Source organism: Periophthalmus magnuspinnatus, chromosome 1 (assembly GCF_009829125.3).
Source record: "Periophthalmus magnuspinnatus isolate fPerMag1 chromosome 1, fPerMag1.2.pri, whole genome shotgun sequence".
Taxonomy (NCBI): domain Eukaryota; kingdom Metazoa; phylum Chordata; class Actinopteri; order Gobiiformes; family Gobiidae; genus Periophthalmus; species Periophthalmus magnuspinnatus.
In genome coordinates this window covers 11,541,211-11,559,348 of record NC_047126.1, presented here as the reverse complement: position 1 = coordinate 11,559,348, position 18,138 = coordinate 11,541,211, and the positions used below count along the sequence as shown (strand labels likewise).

The following is an 18,138-nucleotide window of genomic DNA, read 5'->3' as shown; positions in this document are numbered from 1 at the left end:
CAGCAGATGATGGTGCAACTTCAGCAACACAAGAGTTGTGGGGTAAATAACTTGTAATTGCCGCTAGGTGGCATTTAAATGTGAATAATTGTTACCAAAATGAATGAATCAGAAATATATCACAAATAATAACACACATGTACAACATCTACAAATGTACAAATCAACCCTCAAAACTTGTCAAGCTCACTATGATGACTGTTACAGACCCAAAATCATGTAATTATTCTACCATTTATATGACATTGGCATAACGTATTTCATTCATTCATTTGATGGTTTCATACAATAGCGTCATAAAACTCGGATATTTAGGTGTAAAGGAAATGAGATGCATTCCTCAAATCTCACTGACCTCAGGCCTGTACTGCTCTTTGCTCCTTGCAGCTCCTCATAGAGACATGACGAGGTCAAACTGATCCTAGGCCGGTCTCCGGTTCGCGCCACGCCGGTACCACGTGGTCTCCATCCGGCTGGGCCATGTGGAGCGGCAAGATGGCGACGCGGGGCAGAAGGAAAGATGGGCATTTAAAACCCGGCAAAGGGTATTTTCTATCCAACAACAGCCCCGATGAGGTACCGCTTTCCTCATTTGAGTCCATAAGGCGTTCATGTAGCAGTTTATGACGCGGGAATAGTGTTTGTGTAGAAGATACGAAGCCGCATGTCCCCTAAAAACGACACGTGGCTCAGCTGTAGCCATCACTGGTGCTAGCGCTCAGGGAGTGTGCTCGCCTCGTGTTTTACCTACCGCTCAGACCGCATGTGTCCTCAAATATACCCGTGCCAACGTGGCAGACGCTTTTATTAGCAGTTTTACTATAGAGTATTCAAATATTACTGTTGTCAAGAGGAATTTTCTGCAGAGTACAGGATGTTCACTACTGCTCCCACCGGCTCCGCCTGTCCCCATCTGCCCTTTCACTACTGACAGGCTTTTTTGAGTTTGTCGTGCCTGTACTCGGTTTAAAATTCCAAGACATTGTATATCTCAGTAGAACAGACACTAACCATATGATGTTGATGCATGTGTGTTTAAAATGTGCTCTTTCTACTGCATGTGTGTCTGTGGTGCGCAGACTCCATTCATCCCCTGCCACACATCCGTTTACTAGTTTCATAATACAACGTGTCTTCATGGATCTATAATGATCATTCACAAACTAAAGAGCCTGCGCTATAGCTTTCACTACATAATAACCCGTGTCAAAAATATACCCAATTGAGTAATTAACGTTTTTGTCTACAATGCTCTCTATTTACAGTTTATACTCGAATCAATACATCTTACATTTGAAACAAGTTTAAATAAGTTAAAGTTTACTCATTTTTTTGTGCACAAAATTAATACCTATATATAGTTCAAGTGTAACCTATCTAAGAAAATAATTCAACAATTCACTCTTCAACACATAGTCTTCTACACAAACCATTCAAGATCCTACTGAGGGATTACACAAACTAGCATCAAATATTTTATAACATTAATCATCGGCATTTTGCAGGTTTTTAATAGGGCGGCTTAGGTTAAAAAAAAATCATAGTCGTGAAAATCATTGTCAAAATCATTATTTAAAATTATTTCAAACAATTACTTCTATACTGTCAAATAGAAAGTTTAGATTCTCCCTATATTTGTTGCATGTGGATTAAATAAAGTGGTTTTGTTCCAAATTTCAGCGGCAGAAACACCATACGTAATTGCACAAGGAACAACAACTGAACTAAACCAATACTATAAACAGAAGTAAATGGCCTCTCTGGGTAGTCTTTTATACACACATAATTTAAATTACAACATTGTTGGAACTGAATATAGTAATACTTAAAATGAAGATTTAAAATTTGATTAGTGGCACAGCACAAATGTCAATTAATTATTTTGTCTGTTGCAGTTTAACTCTAATATTGAAATGAACACTCACGCCTCTGTGGATCACTCCATTCTGGCCATTTTTGAGGATGTTTCTGTATCAGAGGTCAGTGCAAACATATATTTCTACATCTATGGTGCATTTATGGAGATCTTAATTGGCTGTTCTATCTGTAGGACAAGGCAGCTGCAGAGGAGGACAGTGTGAAGCTGCTGTCAGCCCTCACAGAGATGTTGGAAAGTGTGGAGGACGATGACGACACACTATCTCCTTTTAGTAGTTTGCCAGAAACTTCACTTCTCACCAAGGTGGGTGACACTGCTTTGTTCATTGTCATAATAATTGCATATTTCGGACAACACGTGAAAGCTTGACCTACACCTTTACTAGATATGTTCTGATATCCTGATATCAGAACATACCTAGTAAAGGTGTTCCGATTTTTGAAATATTTGCAATTCCCTATACAGATCTTCTCATTCTTAACGATTTCATTAAAAAAATTTGGTTATGCCTTTATAAATAATTAAGTATTCCATGGTGAATTTTCCACTCGTTTAATAAAAACTATTACCAGATATAAAAAGGCCTATTTCAAAAGTAGCCTAATTTGCTATAATATTGTAAATTAATGTCCTAAACTCCTCCACAGCACAGCAGCTTTAGCCACAACGTTAGCAGTGACAGCTGCATGTAGGGGACACTATAGGCCAGGGGTCACCAACCTTTTTGAAACTGAGAGCTACTTCATGGGTACTGAGTCATACAAAGCGCGACCAGTTTGATACTCTCTTGTGAAAAACAAATTTGCTCAATTTGCCTTTAGTTATACATTATTAATAATGATAAATGATAATCATCTATGTGAAGACACTGATCACATTAATAATTTCTCACAATTATGAACAATGACAGTGAGGTGGGAAACACATATTCAGCACTTTAACTTTATTAATCTTAGTAATTGTTAAATTTTCAGATGACACTTACATGACTACATTTCATAGGAAAAAAGTGACCCATTTTCACTAGCCACTGACAACCTTTTAACAAAACATAAACTATGTTGCACCATGTTTTAAAAAGTTATCTGTTATGTCATGGTTAAGAAAAATTCAACGTACATATTTTTAAATAAATCTCCGTTGCTTTATGTGACACTTTCTCATGAAAAAAGACTGTTGTTTACCCAAAGCTGCCTTTCGCTCGGGGCTTTTTCTGCCTGTAGTGCGCGTCCTGGTGGGTAGTAAGCGCGGAGCTTTTGTGGCACGTAGTGAAGTGTCCTCCACATTGTGCCGCTTTGGCCGTCGCCACAGTTGCCCCGCAGATGAGACACACGCAGCTTCCTTTTACAGTCGTAATATTCATTGTGAAAGTGATCTTTTTTTTCTGGCTGTTTTTGAGGTAATAAACTGCATTCAGTGTGCATCTTCACAGCATTCGCTAGCTGAAGGCACTAGTTTTGTCACGCGCTTAATACTAACCTTTGAACTGAGTAGGGCAGAGTTCACATTAGCTTATCTAAACTTCACATATAATGAACATATTTTTAAGATATTGCCATTTTTAAATGTATATAAATGCAAGGGTGATTTAAAAAAAAGGACCAAAATAAAATTTTATTTTAGATTCAGCCCATTATGAGTTGTGTTATTTTTTGAACCGGCCTGCCGGCGACTCATTTAGTCCTTGGGGAGGACCTGGTGCCCGCAGGCACCGTGTTGGTGATCCCTGCTATATAGTCTTTATCTGCCCAATCTATTCACTAAATCCAGTAAAGGCCGATACTGTAAAAAAAAAATGCCTAGATTGGCTGCTGATACCGATACCAGTATCGGATCAGAACATCCTTACCTTTACATTTGCTTCATTGCCATTAATGTGATTTTGTTAAAGAATATCTATTAAAACAGTTATTTTTATTGTCTTCAGGAGATGTCTTTGTCTGATACACTCGGAGAGAAGGAAAAAGTCCAAGGTTGATGAAACTAGAAACAAAAAAGTAGACACTGAAGTTTTTACTTCTTTATCTCTGGTTAACCTGGTGAAAATCATGCACCCGTACTGCCTGAAGCTGCAGGTGGAGGAGGAATTCGAGAAGTCTTCCAAAAGCAGTGTGTTATTCTCCAAAGAAGAAGTGTGGAAGTACGAGAGGCCCACAGAAGACATGGACGAGGAGATCAATGTTGTGTCTGATGATGAAGGATCTGTAGAGACAACTGAGACACAGGAAAACAGCAGAAAACCTATGAAGAGTGTGTTAATCAATGGAAGTCCAACTAAGAAAGAGAAAAAGAGAGTAAGCTTTGGCCCTGTGCAAGTTGCCTCTTTTGATCTGGACAGTCAAACAAGTGACATTGCGTCTTCATCAACAAACCATAGCCCCAAAGCACACGATAATAACACAGGACTTCAAACTACAAATTCTTCAGAAAATGACCTAATGTCTATTGCATGGTCACAAAACTCTGAGGGAAAAACAAAAGAAAGGTTAAGTCTTCAGCAGTACAGACAACTAAGACAAACGAGACAACCCCTGGCAGAAAAACAAGGCAACTACACCTCCAAATGGCCTGCTGTGTCTGTGCCCCCAAAAGAGTTGACTCCTATTCTTGGAGTGAATGGACTAAAGCAGACTAAACCAACACATCCTTCAACCGGGACTTCTAATGGGCCAAAAACATCATCTAATGTTCAGACTGTAAAAATCAAGGCTTCCACTGATCTACCGCATAAAGCAAAACGTTCAAGACTCAATGGCAAGACCCAACCTTTTGCTCCTCTTCCTAATCTACCTGTGCCAGTATATAAGAAAAGCCCAACAAAGAAACAAACAATCATGAGTAGTGATCCTCCTAATCCTGTCCTTGTACCCCTGCCAACTCAGCCCCCACCAACGAATGAACCAGCACTTACCCAAAATGAGTATTCCCACAGTCAGCAGTCAACTGAAGAAGCATCCATAGCAACATCTAACAAAGCCTCAATGTGCAACACCAAAGTCTCATCCCAGCCGAAGAAAATAAGCATTTACCAAATACCCTCAACTTGGTAAACCAATGTAATCTGATGCCTGTAAATAGTGCCCCCACTTTGCCTTATGAACCACCTACTCCAGTCTCTACCCCAGTCAAAGAGATGACGCCCGAGGTCACCTTGGGATTTCATTGCCTTCTCATCATCTGCCGCTGTGCACTTCCTCAGGTCAGATACAGTGGCTTTGGTTTTGTTTTATAATCAATCTTTAAATACGAACTTGTCTATTTCTAGAAGATTTATGTTTTATTTTGTGTTTATGTTTTAGTGATTGAGTTCATTGAATTTAGATCCAATTGTTTCAAATTGTCAATGTCAAAGCATTGAACCTTTTTAACTGACTGGTCCTCGTTTCATTTTGTTATCATTCAGGATTGAAGCCTCTGATCTGACCAGTCTGCTCGAGCAGTTTGAGGAAACACGAAGGTGCTTGATAACACACTCTTTAGTGAAGTTTAATCAGCCATGTTCTGTTACTTTAACCTTTTTCTTTCTTTCATCTGCAGCTAAAGAGGAAGGAGAAAGTGAGAGAGCACTACAGGTCAACGGTGAACACTTGAGTAAATTAGATCGAGCTGCTTCAAATTCAATTTTGCAGGCAATACCAGTCTCTTCTCCTGACCCTACACTTCCTACTACTGAGAAACAATCAAGCACTTCTGATCCCATAGCGGCACTTTTAGATAGTCGCCCACATTTAAGAATCCCAGAATCATTTGGCACTGAAGTCATCCTTGGCACTCAAGAGCAGCCTGTAAGAAGAAAAGGACCTCCAATCAAAGCTATACAGATAATCGACCCTCGTCCAATGCCATTCAAAAGGACACATACAAACTTAGCAGAGTCAACTTATACCTCTTCACATATCAACGCAGCTATATCATCTGATCATGATTATTGCACTGTCTCGGATGCCAACAAGACCTCCAATCAATTAGAATCCATTGAAGTCAAACCAGCCAACCCAAATGCCCCAGTTTTCATGCTCAAAAACAAATCGAGGTTTATAATCTTCAAATTCAGGTGATAGAAATACCACACAAGACAATCGGACAAAACCACACACGGGCCAGCCCACATTATTAACAGATGGGTGCTAAAAAACAAAACTCCAGCGCCTCATGTGATATTCCCCTGGACCCTTGCATTGTCCCTCCCACTCCGCCGCCCAGTCCACCACTCAGAGGGAGAGACAGGAGGAGGTACAGGAAGAGGTCCCGTAGTTCAGACTCAAGCTCCAGCTCCTGCTCGTCATGTTCCCCCTGCTCCAAAAAGACAAAAGTATGTTTCTTTTTTATTGATGGTTTTGTTAATCATGAAATGTATTCAGAGGCATGGACCAATTTTTGTTTTGAGAGTGTGCAATGTGTTGTCTCTCTACGATAGTGTGGGACCCTGTATCAATCATGTAATATTTCCATTAGAATTTATTATCTGTGAGAAAAACTCAATCATCTGAACATTGACAAGTCTTGAATTTATTACCTGCTACTCTCCATTTCAGCCTCCCACGCAATAGTGACGTAGAATGTGTTCATTTGTCTTTTTGCAGACGTCACTATCGGAGTTCAGAGAGTAGCTTGTGCTCATCCTCCCTATGCAGCTCTTCTTCAAGCTCTCCACCGCGACACAAACAGCATTTCTCCAGAACCAGATTCAGCCGGTCCAGATCAAGTTCTTGGTCTAGGTCCAGGTCTCGATCCCGGTCATATTCACCCCCTCAGAGAGTCAAAACAAGAAGAAGATTGGGAGATGTCTGCAGGTTTGTGAACTTAAAACATTTGAGATTAGGAATGTTAAGTGCCGGTTTTGAAATCAGTGCTTTGCTTTCACTTAGTAATAATAAATTACCATTATTATGTGACGAGAAATGTCATTGCAAATGGGCTTATATAAATAAAAAACTTTGGGTACAAGTATCCCACGATGTGATGTGCTGTGATATCTATGATCTTTCTTAAATCATTTGTATGTTTCTTTTTTACCGTAGTAGCCGAGAGTCAAGGAAACTCAGGAGGGAGCAGGAAATAAGGACCCAGAAACTCAGAGCCATTGTAGGTAACAAAGAGCTTTAGATTTTACAGTGAGTGATGGATTGTCTGATAATACTGTGTGTGATCATACTCATACTTTAAGGATGAGCGGCGAGTGGTGTCGTGGGCCGTATTCGCAGAACCATGACACACGAGGAAACTCCGAGAACGCTTTGCTCAGTTGGGGAGGTTGAGTCTGTCTCACTTCACTTTAGAGACCAAAGGGGTAAGAATACTTTTTCTTTAGTTTTCATGTTGGATAATTGTTTAGGATTTCATAATAAGTCTATTGCATTTTTCAACAGTGACCATTATGGCTTTGTCACCTTTTACAACATGGAAGATGCATTTGCTGCCATTGGACAATGGTGGAAAACTGCGGATGCCTGATGAAACTTCCATTTGACATTTGCTTTGGTGAAGAAGACAGTTCTGTAATTCAAATTATGCAGATTTAGGTAAGGCTGTTTAAATAAAATGTATTTATGCTTTTGTGTAAAAACGTGTTTGTAGTATAATCCAATAACTGAAATTGTGTGATTGATTGCTCTTCTCTAGATGCAAACCGGGACGTAGACTCTTCTTCTGTCCAAAGCAGATTTGAGGAGGTTGACTTTGACTTGTTGCTTAGACAGGCTCAGAAAGGGTTAAAGAGGTAGCTGAATGATCCTGATCCACAATTTAAAATATTAATTAACCTCAGGGCTGAAACTCCAGTATGTAGCAATTGATTATTGTATAAAAATGTATTGTTTACAATAATGCATGTTTGAATTGATGTTTACAGTGAATATTATCATTTGTAGCACTGTTTTTGCATAAAACATATTGTTTATATAATATGCTTCATTCCTTTTAATGCATTTAAAGTTTTTCTACATTTATATGTAAAAAAATAAATATCACTGTTTTCAGGTTGACTAAATATTTACTTTTGAATTCTTTTTTTGTATTTGTCAACATTTTAAATCAAATCATTATGTTACATGTGAGATTATTTTTAGTTCTTGAGGTAATGTGGCTTGGACTGCATTGGGCTCTTTTTAATAATAAGAGACACTGGCCCTTTAAGACGTTGCCCGGTAGTTGGTTGCACGTAAGCCGTGCTGTGATCATAGGTCTGCGTGAACTCCCAATTATCTCTAAATAAATTGCCATAGTAATATTCTACGGAGGCGTTTACAGCTTTAGACTTAAGATCAATATATCCCGATCTTATGCAATCCAGAAAGGGGTCGGATCGCGCAAGCGTGAATGTGTCAAATTAAAAGCTTGGAGCAGACTGGGAAGTGAATGCGCTGTGTTGGGAACTGCTGCACTGACAAGATAACATTGCACTAGAAACATGTCGAAATCAGAAGAAGGTAATAGGGACAAGAGGCGTTTTATCAGCGGAGTGGTGGAGGTGAGTTATATTAATAAAATGCATTCATAATATAAATTAAATTACATGCAGAAATGAAATGGAATGAAATGTATATTATTGAATGAAATGAACTCACTTTCACTTGTGAATAAAAAGATCTGAAATGTTTATGTAGGTTTTTATGGACGACCATGGACTATGGAGCAAAGAGCAGAGCTATTTCAAAGGTGTGCTATATTAAATGAGAGTCAAAGCCAATTATACTGAATATCATTACTATCATTGTCATAACATTTACAGGGAACAAAAGTGGGGTCTGAACTCCTATCTTTATGCTCCCAAAGATGACTACAAACACAGAATGTACTGGAGAGACTTGTATTCTCCACAAGGGCTGGTAGTGTGCAACTTATTATTTTGTTATCTGTTAGTTAACAATAAAATAATATAATTAACAATATTTTCCCTATTTGGTAAGTATAAGAAGTCAAAGAAAAAAAAAAATACCACAAAAGGAAACTTTGGGATGACCTGAAAATGTGCTTGGCACACCTAGTCATCATCTTTTCATTGCACTGCTTTAGTTCAAGTTATCTCACGTTTACATCTAATAAAAACTGAGACCTCATTTGATATTGAAGCATCTCGTCAATACACTTTGGACCCTAACCATCAGTTAGTGTCATCTTCTTTTTTTATTACAGGGAGCGACGCCCAAATGGCATTGTATAGTGCTTTTTTACATTAATGGCCAGATTTCTTTGTCCTTCTTGTTTTTTAGAACAACTTATTACATTGATATCAACAGCCAGAAACCACAATGTTGAGTTCATCTATGCAATCTCCTCCTGGCTTGGACATTACCTTCTCCAAACCCCAAAGAGGTTGCTGCTCTGAAGAGAAAGTTTGATCAGGTAGGACTTTGCATTTGAAGGAAAAGGGTGAGGTCTGGTAAATAATTCAGGCAGACTTTTATTTATGTTTTGTTGCCAAGGTATAATATTGGATGCCACATCTGGTTAGGACAAGACATTGTAAAATGTCAGAGCAAAGATCACTGATACAATCTGAGTGTATAGCTTCATCAGTTATATTATTTGTCATAAATGATTAATTTCACATATATTAAGATTTTGACATATCACATTTTTATTTCCCTTCCCCTTTAGGCCAGGAAATCAAAACATAATAGCTCAGTGTTTTAATATCATTAGTCTTTGTCTCTTTAAGGTGAAGGAGTTTGGCTGCAGATCTTTCTCTTTGCTTTTTGACGACATTGAAATAGAAATGTGTCCAGCCGATAAGCAGGCCTTTACCTCCTTTGCTCACGCTCAAGTGGCCATCGCCAACGAAGTATTCCAACATTTGGGTCAACCCGAAGTCTTCCTTTTCTGTCCCACAGGTGAGTCAATCTTTATTATTTACAAGTCCAGTGATACTGTATTAATTTAGTCCTTGCTTCCTTTTATTCCATTCAGATTACTGTGCATCGTTCTGCACACCTAATGTGTCCCAGTCAGCCTACCTGCTCACAGTTGGTGAAAAGCTACTGCAGGGGATTGACATACTGTGGACTGGTAAGGTACCAAATACCTGTTATTCATGTCCTACATCTGAAGTTGGTTATAACTACATTTATGTTTTAGGTCCGAAGGTTGTGTCTCATAAAATCTCAGTTGAGTCAATAGAGGAAGTGTCTGCTGTGCTCAAAAGACCCCCTGTCATCTGGGACAACATCCATGCCAATGATTATGACCCCCAACGACTGTTCCTTGGGCCCTATAAAGTAAGCTCCCTACTAAATAAATCATACAATCTAAATCAATTGAAGCTAATAATCCATTTGAGTCACAACTTGATAATTGTGTCAATTTACTAGGATCGGCCAACAGATCTCATTACCAAAAACTAAGAGGAGTTTTAACAAATCCCAATTGTGAATTTACCCTAATTTTGTCGCCATACACACTTTGGCTACATGGTGCAAAGCTACCCCAGACCAGGAGAGTGATGTAGAGATGAGTAAGTGTCCTACTACTTGGAATACTTCGAAAAGACTGTAACAACATTTCCTCTTTTTCTAGCTCCATCAAGGTATAATCTCTTTTTAATTGTTACATTTATGTACTTTTATAAGCCGGAGAGGAGGATCAGGACCCATGCTACAGCCCACAGAAGGCCTTAAACTGTGGCTCTAACAGAATGGCTGCAGGAGTTTCTCAATACAGATCACCCTGGAGGTAACACCTGCAAATGCTGGACGTTGCTGTATTCTACAAACTTTTCAGCATCATAAACCTTTATTATCTCAATGCTGCTGTATATGTGTCTCCCGTGGACCCACCACCTGTGGGAGGATGCATGAGGGGCCAGAGCAGAGAGATCTGGGCGGCAGTCAAAGGCGGGGACCTCGACGAGTGGATCTGTGGACATGGAGACTGGCTCGCGAACATGGAATGTCACCTCGCTGGGTGGAAGGAGCCTAAGCACAGGAGGTTGAGTGTTACCAGCTGGATATAGTTTGGCCTCACCCTTCACAGCACAGCTTGGGCTCTGGAAACACCAGCTCCTTGAGAGGGGCTGGACTCTCCATTTCCTCTGGTGTTAGCCACGAAGAGAGTCGGCAAGCTGGTGTAGGCTTGCTTATTGCCCCCACAGCTCATCCACCAGGTGTTGTTCACCCCGGTCAACGCAAGGTCGCATCCCTGCGCCCCTCGCGTTGGGGACAGGTCTCTTACTGTTGTGTAGGCCTATGGGCCAAACAGCAGTGCAAAGTACCCGGCCTTGATCTGAACCCGAGTGGTGTTTTGTTATTGGGACTTCTGTGCTAGCCACAGTTTGTAATGAACACCATGTTTGAGCACAACTGTGTCCATCAGTGCATGTGGCTCCAGGACACCCTAGGTTGGAGGTCGATGATCGACTTTATTGTCGTGTCATCTGATCTCCGGCTGTCTTGGACACTGGAGTGCAGAGAGGGACAGAGCTGTCAACCAATCACCATCTAGTGGCGAGTTGGATCCGCTGGCAGAGGAGGAAGCCAGACAGAACTGGCAGGCCTAAGTGTACTGTGAGTGTCTGCTGGGAACGTCTGCCGGAGCCCTCAGAGGGGCTTTCGACTCACACCTTCTGGAGATGTTCTCTAAGGTCCCGGGGGGAGGCTGGGAACATGGATTCCGAGTGGGCCATCTTTTCGGCCTCTTGTCGATGTGGCTGCTCGTAGCTGTGGTCATAAGGTCTGTGGTGCTTGTTGTGGTGGCAACCCAGTGGTGGACACCAGAAGTAAGGGATGCCGTCAGGAGTCCCATCGAGGCTTGTTGGCTTGTGGGACTCCTAAGATGGCTTGTGCAGTTGTGGAGTTGTGGTGATAAAAACTTGGGGTTGGGCGGAATTCGGGGAGGCCATGGAGGACAATCAGACGGCCTCAAAGAGATTCTGGCAAACTATCTGACGCCTCAGGAGGGGGAAGCACTCTCAGTGGCAAGGCTCCGGGGTTGGATGAGATTCGTCCTCAGTATCTTAAGTCTCTGGATGTTGTGGGGCTGTCTTGGCTGACACATCTCTACAACATCACGTGGCAGTCAGAGACTCTGGAGTGCCAGACCGGGATGATGGTCCCTCTGTTGAAGAAGGGGGACCACAGGGTGTTTTCCAATACAGGGGAATCATACTCCTCAGCCTTCCCGGTAAGGTCTATTCCAGAGGAGAATTGGACCAATAGTCAAACCTCGGATTCAGAAGGAGTAGTGTGGTTTTCGCACGTGAACACTGGATCAGCTCTATATCCATCTCCATCTGGTCCTCGTGGGTTCATGGGAGTTTGCCCAACCAGTCATGTGTTTTTGGTGATTCTGGAGGCATTCGACCATGCCCCTCGTGTTGTCCTTTGGGGGTGCTCCAAGAGTATGGGGTCCGGCGCCCTTCAGTAAGGGCTGTCCTGTCCCCGTAGCAGGAGCTGTGTTCGCATTGCTGGCAGTAAATCAGACCTGTTCCCCGTGCATGTTGGATTCCGCCAGTGCTGTTCATTGTATTTATGGACAGAATTTCTCGGCGCAGCCAGGGGCTGGAGGGGGTCTGGTTTGGTTCTGGTTTCATCTCATCTCTGCTGTTTGCAGATGATGTTGTCCTGTTGGCTTCATCAAGCCAGAAGTAGCAGGCACTGGGGCAGTTTGCAGTTGAGTGTGAAGTGGCTGGGATGAGAATTAGTTCCTCCAAATCTGAGTCCATGGTTCTCGAAAGGAAAAGGTGGCTTGCCCTCTCTGGGTGGGTGGTGAGGTCCTTGCCTCAAATGGAGGAGTTCAAGTATCTCGGAGTCTTGTTCACAAGTCCAGGATGGATGGAGCGTGAGATTGACAGGTGGATCAGTGCAGCGTCTGCAGTGATGCGGTCGCTGTATCGGACTGTTGTTTTAAAGAAGGAGCTGAGATGAATGGCAAAGCTCTCGATTTAGTGGTCAATCTACGTTCCTACCCTCACCTATAGTCATGAGCTTTGGGTAGTGACCGAAAGGACAAGATCGCGGATGCAAGAGGCCGAAATGGGTTTCCTCTGAAGGGTGGCTGGACACTCCCTTAGAGATAGAGTGAGGTGCTCGGTCACACGGCGCTGCTCTTCCATGTCAAGAGGAGCCAGCTGAGGTGGCTTGGGCATCTTTTCAGGATGCCTTCTGGACACCTCTCTGGGGAGGTGTGCCGGGCATGTCTCACCAAGGGGAGACACCAGGGAAGATCTAGGACACGCTGGAATAACTGTCTCTCAACTGCCTGGGAAACGCCATGGAGTTTCACTGGAGGAGCAGGAGGACATGTCTGGGGTGAGGAAAGTCTGGGAGTCCCCGTTTAGACTGCTGCCCCCTTGACCCAGCCCCAGAAGAAAATGGATGGATGCTGTATATGTTTGTATTTATATTCTGCCAAAGTCCATTTTGATCTAACCCATTTGTTTATTTATTTGTATTGTTTGCATGTCTTTATTCATCGTTATATTTTACTAATTGTTGTACCCTGCAGAAGCAACTTCCAAGTGTGAATTTTATTCACGATGACAGTTAAACTTTTTTCTGATTCTACTTTCAGGACCTCAGCATCCTGCATCCCGTCTGAGAAAGGATCCCTCAGAGGAGGAGCCCATGCAGACAGATATGGGAGAGGGCAGGATATGTCCCGGGACCCGATGAAAACCCGCCTGTACACTGCTGAGCCCCTCACACTAGAGGACCTCAAACTGCTCTCAGACCTGTTCTATCTCCCATATGAGCATGGGTCCACTGCTCGGACCATGCTAACAAGAGCTGGACTGGCTCAAAAAACATAGTTGGGCAGCCGCTGCACAGACTGAGAAGGTACCAAATGTAGTTAAACATGTAGAGTTTCAAAAATGTTGTTTAGCCCATTTTAAACAATAAAAACATGAATAAAAATCCTATGTTTGCTAGAGTGAAATGCCATTCTGAAGAGGCGGGGCGTATCAATTCTGCAATTATGAAAGTACTAGAAAAAGCATAATATGTCTTCTTGGCAATTGTTTTTTCAGACAGCTGAGTGGCGCTCAAGAGCCCAGCACTTTGATGAAATGTGTGAAGCAGTGGTCCAGATGTTTAACCGTCTCTCCAACGCGCCAAACCGGAGCATTCTGTATGACCTCTATAACTACATCTGTGACATCAAGAGTGGAGTGGGGTTGGCACGCACCTATGTTAAAACACTAAGTGAGTAAAAAGGGCATAGTAAAATCACATACCTTTTAAAAATAGGGTATTAATGTAATCCTTTTGTGCTCCTATAGGTGGACATGGACGTCCATCGGAACATGTGATGAATGATGATCCTGAGCCTGGGGCTTCAGAGGAGGCCTTTCAGGAGAGTTTCAGGTAAGTGCACAGTAATAAATATATGTACAAGCACCAGACAATAGTGTCGCTCAGTGGTAATAAATGTCTATTTTCAGAGAATGCTCCCAGGACAACGGAAACAGAGACCTTGTCAAACATCCTCCGTCAACAGCAGTTTACTGCATACGCCCATTCTGCCCAGAAGATAAGGTCAGTCATACTAGTTTGTTTCTAGGGAGTGGGGCCCCCACCCCAGGTACGCCCGGGTAGTACATTGTGGTTTTTTGAGTTTTGGGGGGTTTTTTGTGTGTGGACAGGACAGGCTAAGAGCGGTTGGATTGCAGTGAGTTACGCAACTGAAGAACAGAGGCAGGAAGGGCATGATCCACTTCTTTTTACATTTTTTTTTTAATTTTCCCAAAAAAGTAACAAAGTGGTCAAGTGCAAACAAAGAGTGCAGGTGTGAATAAAGTGCACAGGAAATGTGGAGCAGGTCTTCTCCAGCAGCAAAACACTACAATGATGGTACAAGGCGCCTTAAATACCACTGGGTAAAACCATTAAAACTCAAAAGGGATGTAAAAGTAATATTAGCTGTTTAAAACTAATAAATAAATTAATGTAACCATAACCAAATAACCATTGCAAAGCCCAATTACAAAAGAAACTTTAGGAGGACATACGTCGTGTTCGGGCTGTTTGTGGGCACTCATGGCGTCAGTCCATGAGTGGGTAATTTGAGGCTTTTTGAGATCCCAAACTCCGACCCGGTAAACTCAAATCCTTCTTACATGCTGGGAAAATGATATACATCGGCTGGATGTAATTTCCAAACAACTCCATGAGGTACCCGGCATGCTAACCACACTAGGTGAGTAGCCTGGATACTCACCTTTGCTCGCCACACCATACAGACCAAAGTGAGGGTGCTGGATAGGAAAACACTGACCTAATAGAGAAGTGTTTGCAGCTGGAAAGAAGATTGAACCCGAGTGCTTTGGTGAGGTCTTAAAAAAGGTTATGGTGGACCTGTTCATCCAGGTCTTCCCCAGTATTGCTGCTCACCTGCCATTCGCCCGACACATCACACCCCGCCTGTGACCGGGCTCTGGAGGGACGGCTTCGCAACAACGGATCATAGTCCTGTTCCTGTCGCAGACCCACAGGGACCAGTTCTGGAGGGATGTGCAGACATTGATCCTGCTCCAGGAGCGAAAGATCATCCTATCAGAGGATCTGGCCCAGCAGACCAAGGATGCCAGGAGTGACCTGTGGCCGTTGATTGAGAAAGCAAGGTAGGATGGAAAACGACCCGGCTTCAGACGCGCCTTTGCTTACATTGAAGGTTAAATTGTTTCAGCTGCAGACTAGTATGACTCGGAATGACGAATAGACTTTGCCTCTGATGTGCTTGGCTGATGAAACTGAATAGAAGATATTTGACAGTGAATTTGATAACTCAGCAGAGAGTTCTGTAACCTGATTTTTCTTTAAAATTTTAGTTCTCTCTTTTTCTCTTTTTTATAGGCCTAATAAAGACTTGTGCTGCTCTCATGATTTGATTTATGGTGAGAAAGAATGAAATGTTAAGTTCTTAAAGTCACTGGTGGTAGTCCCCGCCAGAGGGCACAAAATAAAGATTAGTTTCTTCAATTTACAGGACTTTTAATAAGCAATTATTTTTAAGCCCCCATTTAAAACATTGTCTGAACATAAAGGAAGGAATGTAGATGTATAAGATCCGGGGGTGGGGGTTTTCTAAATCCCTCTAAATTAGGCTTTGCCTGTGGACTTTTGGTGACACACTTGAGTCTATTTTATTTCTTTTAAGTTACTTTTTGCTTTTCTTTGCTTTTATATTAGTATGGGCAAAATCATTAATGTCTGCAACTTAATGTCTGCAAGAGACATAAAGAGACATAAAAAGAAAGGCAATATTTTTACGGTGTGATTTTTCTGTTCAAAGATTACCCATTATTTGGTCAGCCTTTCATCGTCAGGGGTCTGTTTGTATTGGAAATTGGGGTATTATGAATGAGTGAAATAAAAAAATCAATCTGAATAATCATATACATTTGTGTCAAGCTTAAATCTGTGTGGAACAAAAACTGGATGGAAAAGGGAATATATCTTACTACCTCAGAACAATCTACTATCACACGGCAATTTCTGCTATAAATTCAGCATAGACACGGATCAAAAAACGTTCTTTTCAATAACCTCAGCTAATCCAGAGTCAGCTAATTCAGAACAGTGTAACTCATTTATCACTTTGTTTCTCCAGCATTACCTCAGACCATGATCGTACCCCATGTTTTCCATAGCTCTAAATATAATAACAAATTAATTAGGAATAGATTAGAAAACATTTCGCACCCAATGCTACTTTAGTTGCATCTCAATTTTAAGCCAATTTGCTAAAAAAAAAATATATATATATATATATATAAGTTCCTTTATGGACCAAGTACTAATATTTTTAATTCTCCCTTACTCCTAAAGTCAAAGAAATACACTATAAGACCCTCAATGTTATATATCCATCTAACGGTTTTGTTCAACACAGATTTAAGAACGTCACAAGTTCCTGTTCTTTTTGTTTTTACTGTGAACCTGAACCATATTTATAAGTGGCTCTTTTACAAACTCTTAGACATTACACCACTGGACAGAAACATCATATTTGCCTGTACAAACAGTCAAATATGATGTCAACATCAGTTAACATCATTATCCTTGGAAAATGCTACATTCATAAATGCAAATGGACTAAAAGCACCCTGAACTTCTGTTTTGTAAAGCCCTTAAAAAGATTTAATGCTGTTAAATTACTTTAATTTATTTATTCAAGCAACTTATATGAAGTCGTAATTATGCATCATTCGTTTTTGGCAGGTTTTCTTTTTTTTTTTTTTTTTTATAAATTGCCTATTAATTTGCGCATTGCAATTTGTATAACTTAAAAATTTAAAATAAAAACTTTAAAAAACATCTTCGTAAGTAACAAACAGCCTGTTCGTTACACCAAGTAATAACAAAACAGGAAATGTATATAAATATTTACAATTATTTTTAAGATTGACAATATTAAATTTAAAATTTCAAAATTCTTGCCTTGACTTCTTGATTGGTGCCATCCTTACCACCCCACTGAAAACGTCTGGACACACTGTTTGTTAACTTTCATGTTATAGATTCATAATAAATGTGGTGTTTGTTATAGGATGAGGTCCAGAGGATTTTCAGGGAAATGCAGAGACCAGAAGGGAACAAGGCTCCTCTGACGATGCCACACCCTCTTATGAGTGACATGTAAGAATAAACTGCTATTAATCTACCTTACACAAGATTTCTTTTTAAAAATTAGTTTTTATTGCAGCCTGTTGGACCTGGAAACGCCTCCTTTGCCTCACTGTGCTCTTGTGATGGAGGATGAGATTACAGTGTGTGGCTATGCTCTTGCCCTGGTGGATGCAAAACCTGCAACTGTCAAGGTTCAGGTGAGACTGAAGTGAACTGTTGAGCATGTCATATTTTTTTTATTTTAGCCCAGTGATACTCATCATTCTTGTGTTCTCCACCAGAGGGAGTTGGATGCCTCCGTGTTGAAAGACTTCCCAAGTCTGCTGACTGTACAAGTGCTTCCTCGGGTCACTGATCCCTCTCCAGCCAAGCGGATGATTAGTCAATTGTTGTCCTCCCTCAAAAACAGCGGTAGGTCTATGCACATCTTTGTACTAGAGAATTAATAAGCTCACTGTTAAGTTTTTGATTATATGTTACAAATTTGAAATATATTGCAAACTTTACAGGTTCTACTGGGGTGCTCTGTGAGGTGAGACACAGCGACAGAAGGATGCTTGATTTTTACTCTAAACTGGGCTCATTTAAACCAATACAAATCCCTGGTTTACCTCAGGACATCATAGTTTTGGGAGCAAGACTCTGAAAGAATTTAGATTGTCATGGTTAATTTTAGCTGATTCCAGAAATGTGATC

The 18,138-nt window shown here is 41.2% G+C and overlaps 1 protein-coding gene, 1 long non-coding RNA gene and 1 pseudogene across 2 annotated transcripts; all 3 read left to right on the top strand.

The window, feature by feature from the left end:
- The first annotated feature begins 431 nt into the window (after positions 1–431).
- Positions 432–7,698, top strand: LOC117381969 (uncharacterized; annotated as a pseudogene).
- On the top strand, positions 6,165–7,131 carry LOC129456594 (uncharacterized). Its single transcript, XR_008648856.1, has 4 exons — positions 6,165–6,191; positions 6,463–6,672; positions 6,901–6,964; positions 7,047–7,131. It is a non-coding gene; the product is annotated as an uncharacterized LOC129456594 (long non-coding RNA).
- Positions 7,699–8,081: 383 nt separating the features above from the next.
- Positions 8,082–18,088, top strand: ogal (O-GlcNAcase like). Its single transcript, XM_033967289.2, is given in 27 exon segments — positions 8,082–8,347; positions 8,483–8,536; positions 8,610–8,701; positions 9,085–9,155; positions 9,157–9,180; positions 9,182–9,223; positions 9,540–9,711; positions 9,788–9,886; positions 9,956–10,095; positions 10,189–10,209; positions 10,212–10,251; positions 10,254–10,331; positions 10,447–10,493; positions 10,495–10,549; positions 13,385–13,461; positions 13,463–13,492; positions 13,494–13,592; positions 13,594–13,650; positions 13,842–14,016; positions 14,094–14,138; positions 14,141–14,178; positions 14,256–14,267; positions 14,269–14,349; positions 17,363–17,451; positions 17,519–17,639; positions 17,724–17,853; positions 17,952–18,088. Coding segments are annotated over 27 exon segments (2,085 nt in total). The 5' UTR covers positions 8,082–8,288.
- The last annotated feature ends 50 nt before the right edge of the window (positions 18,089–18,138 follow it).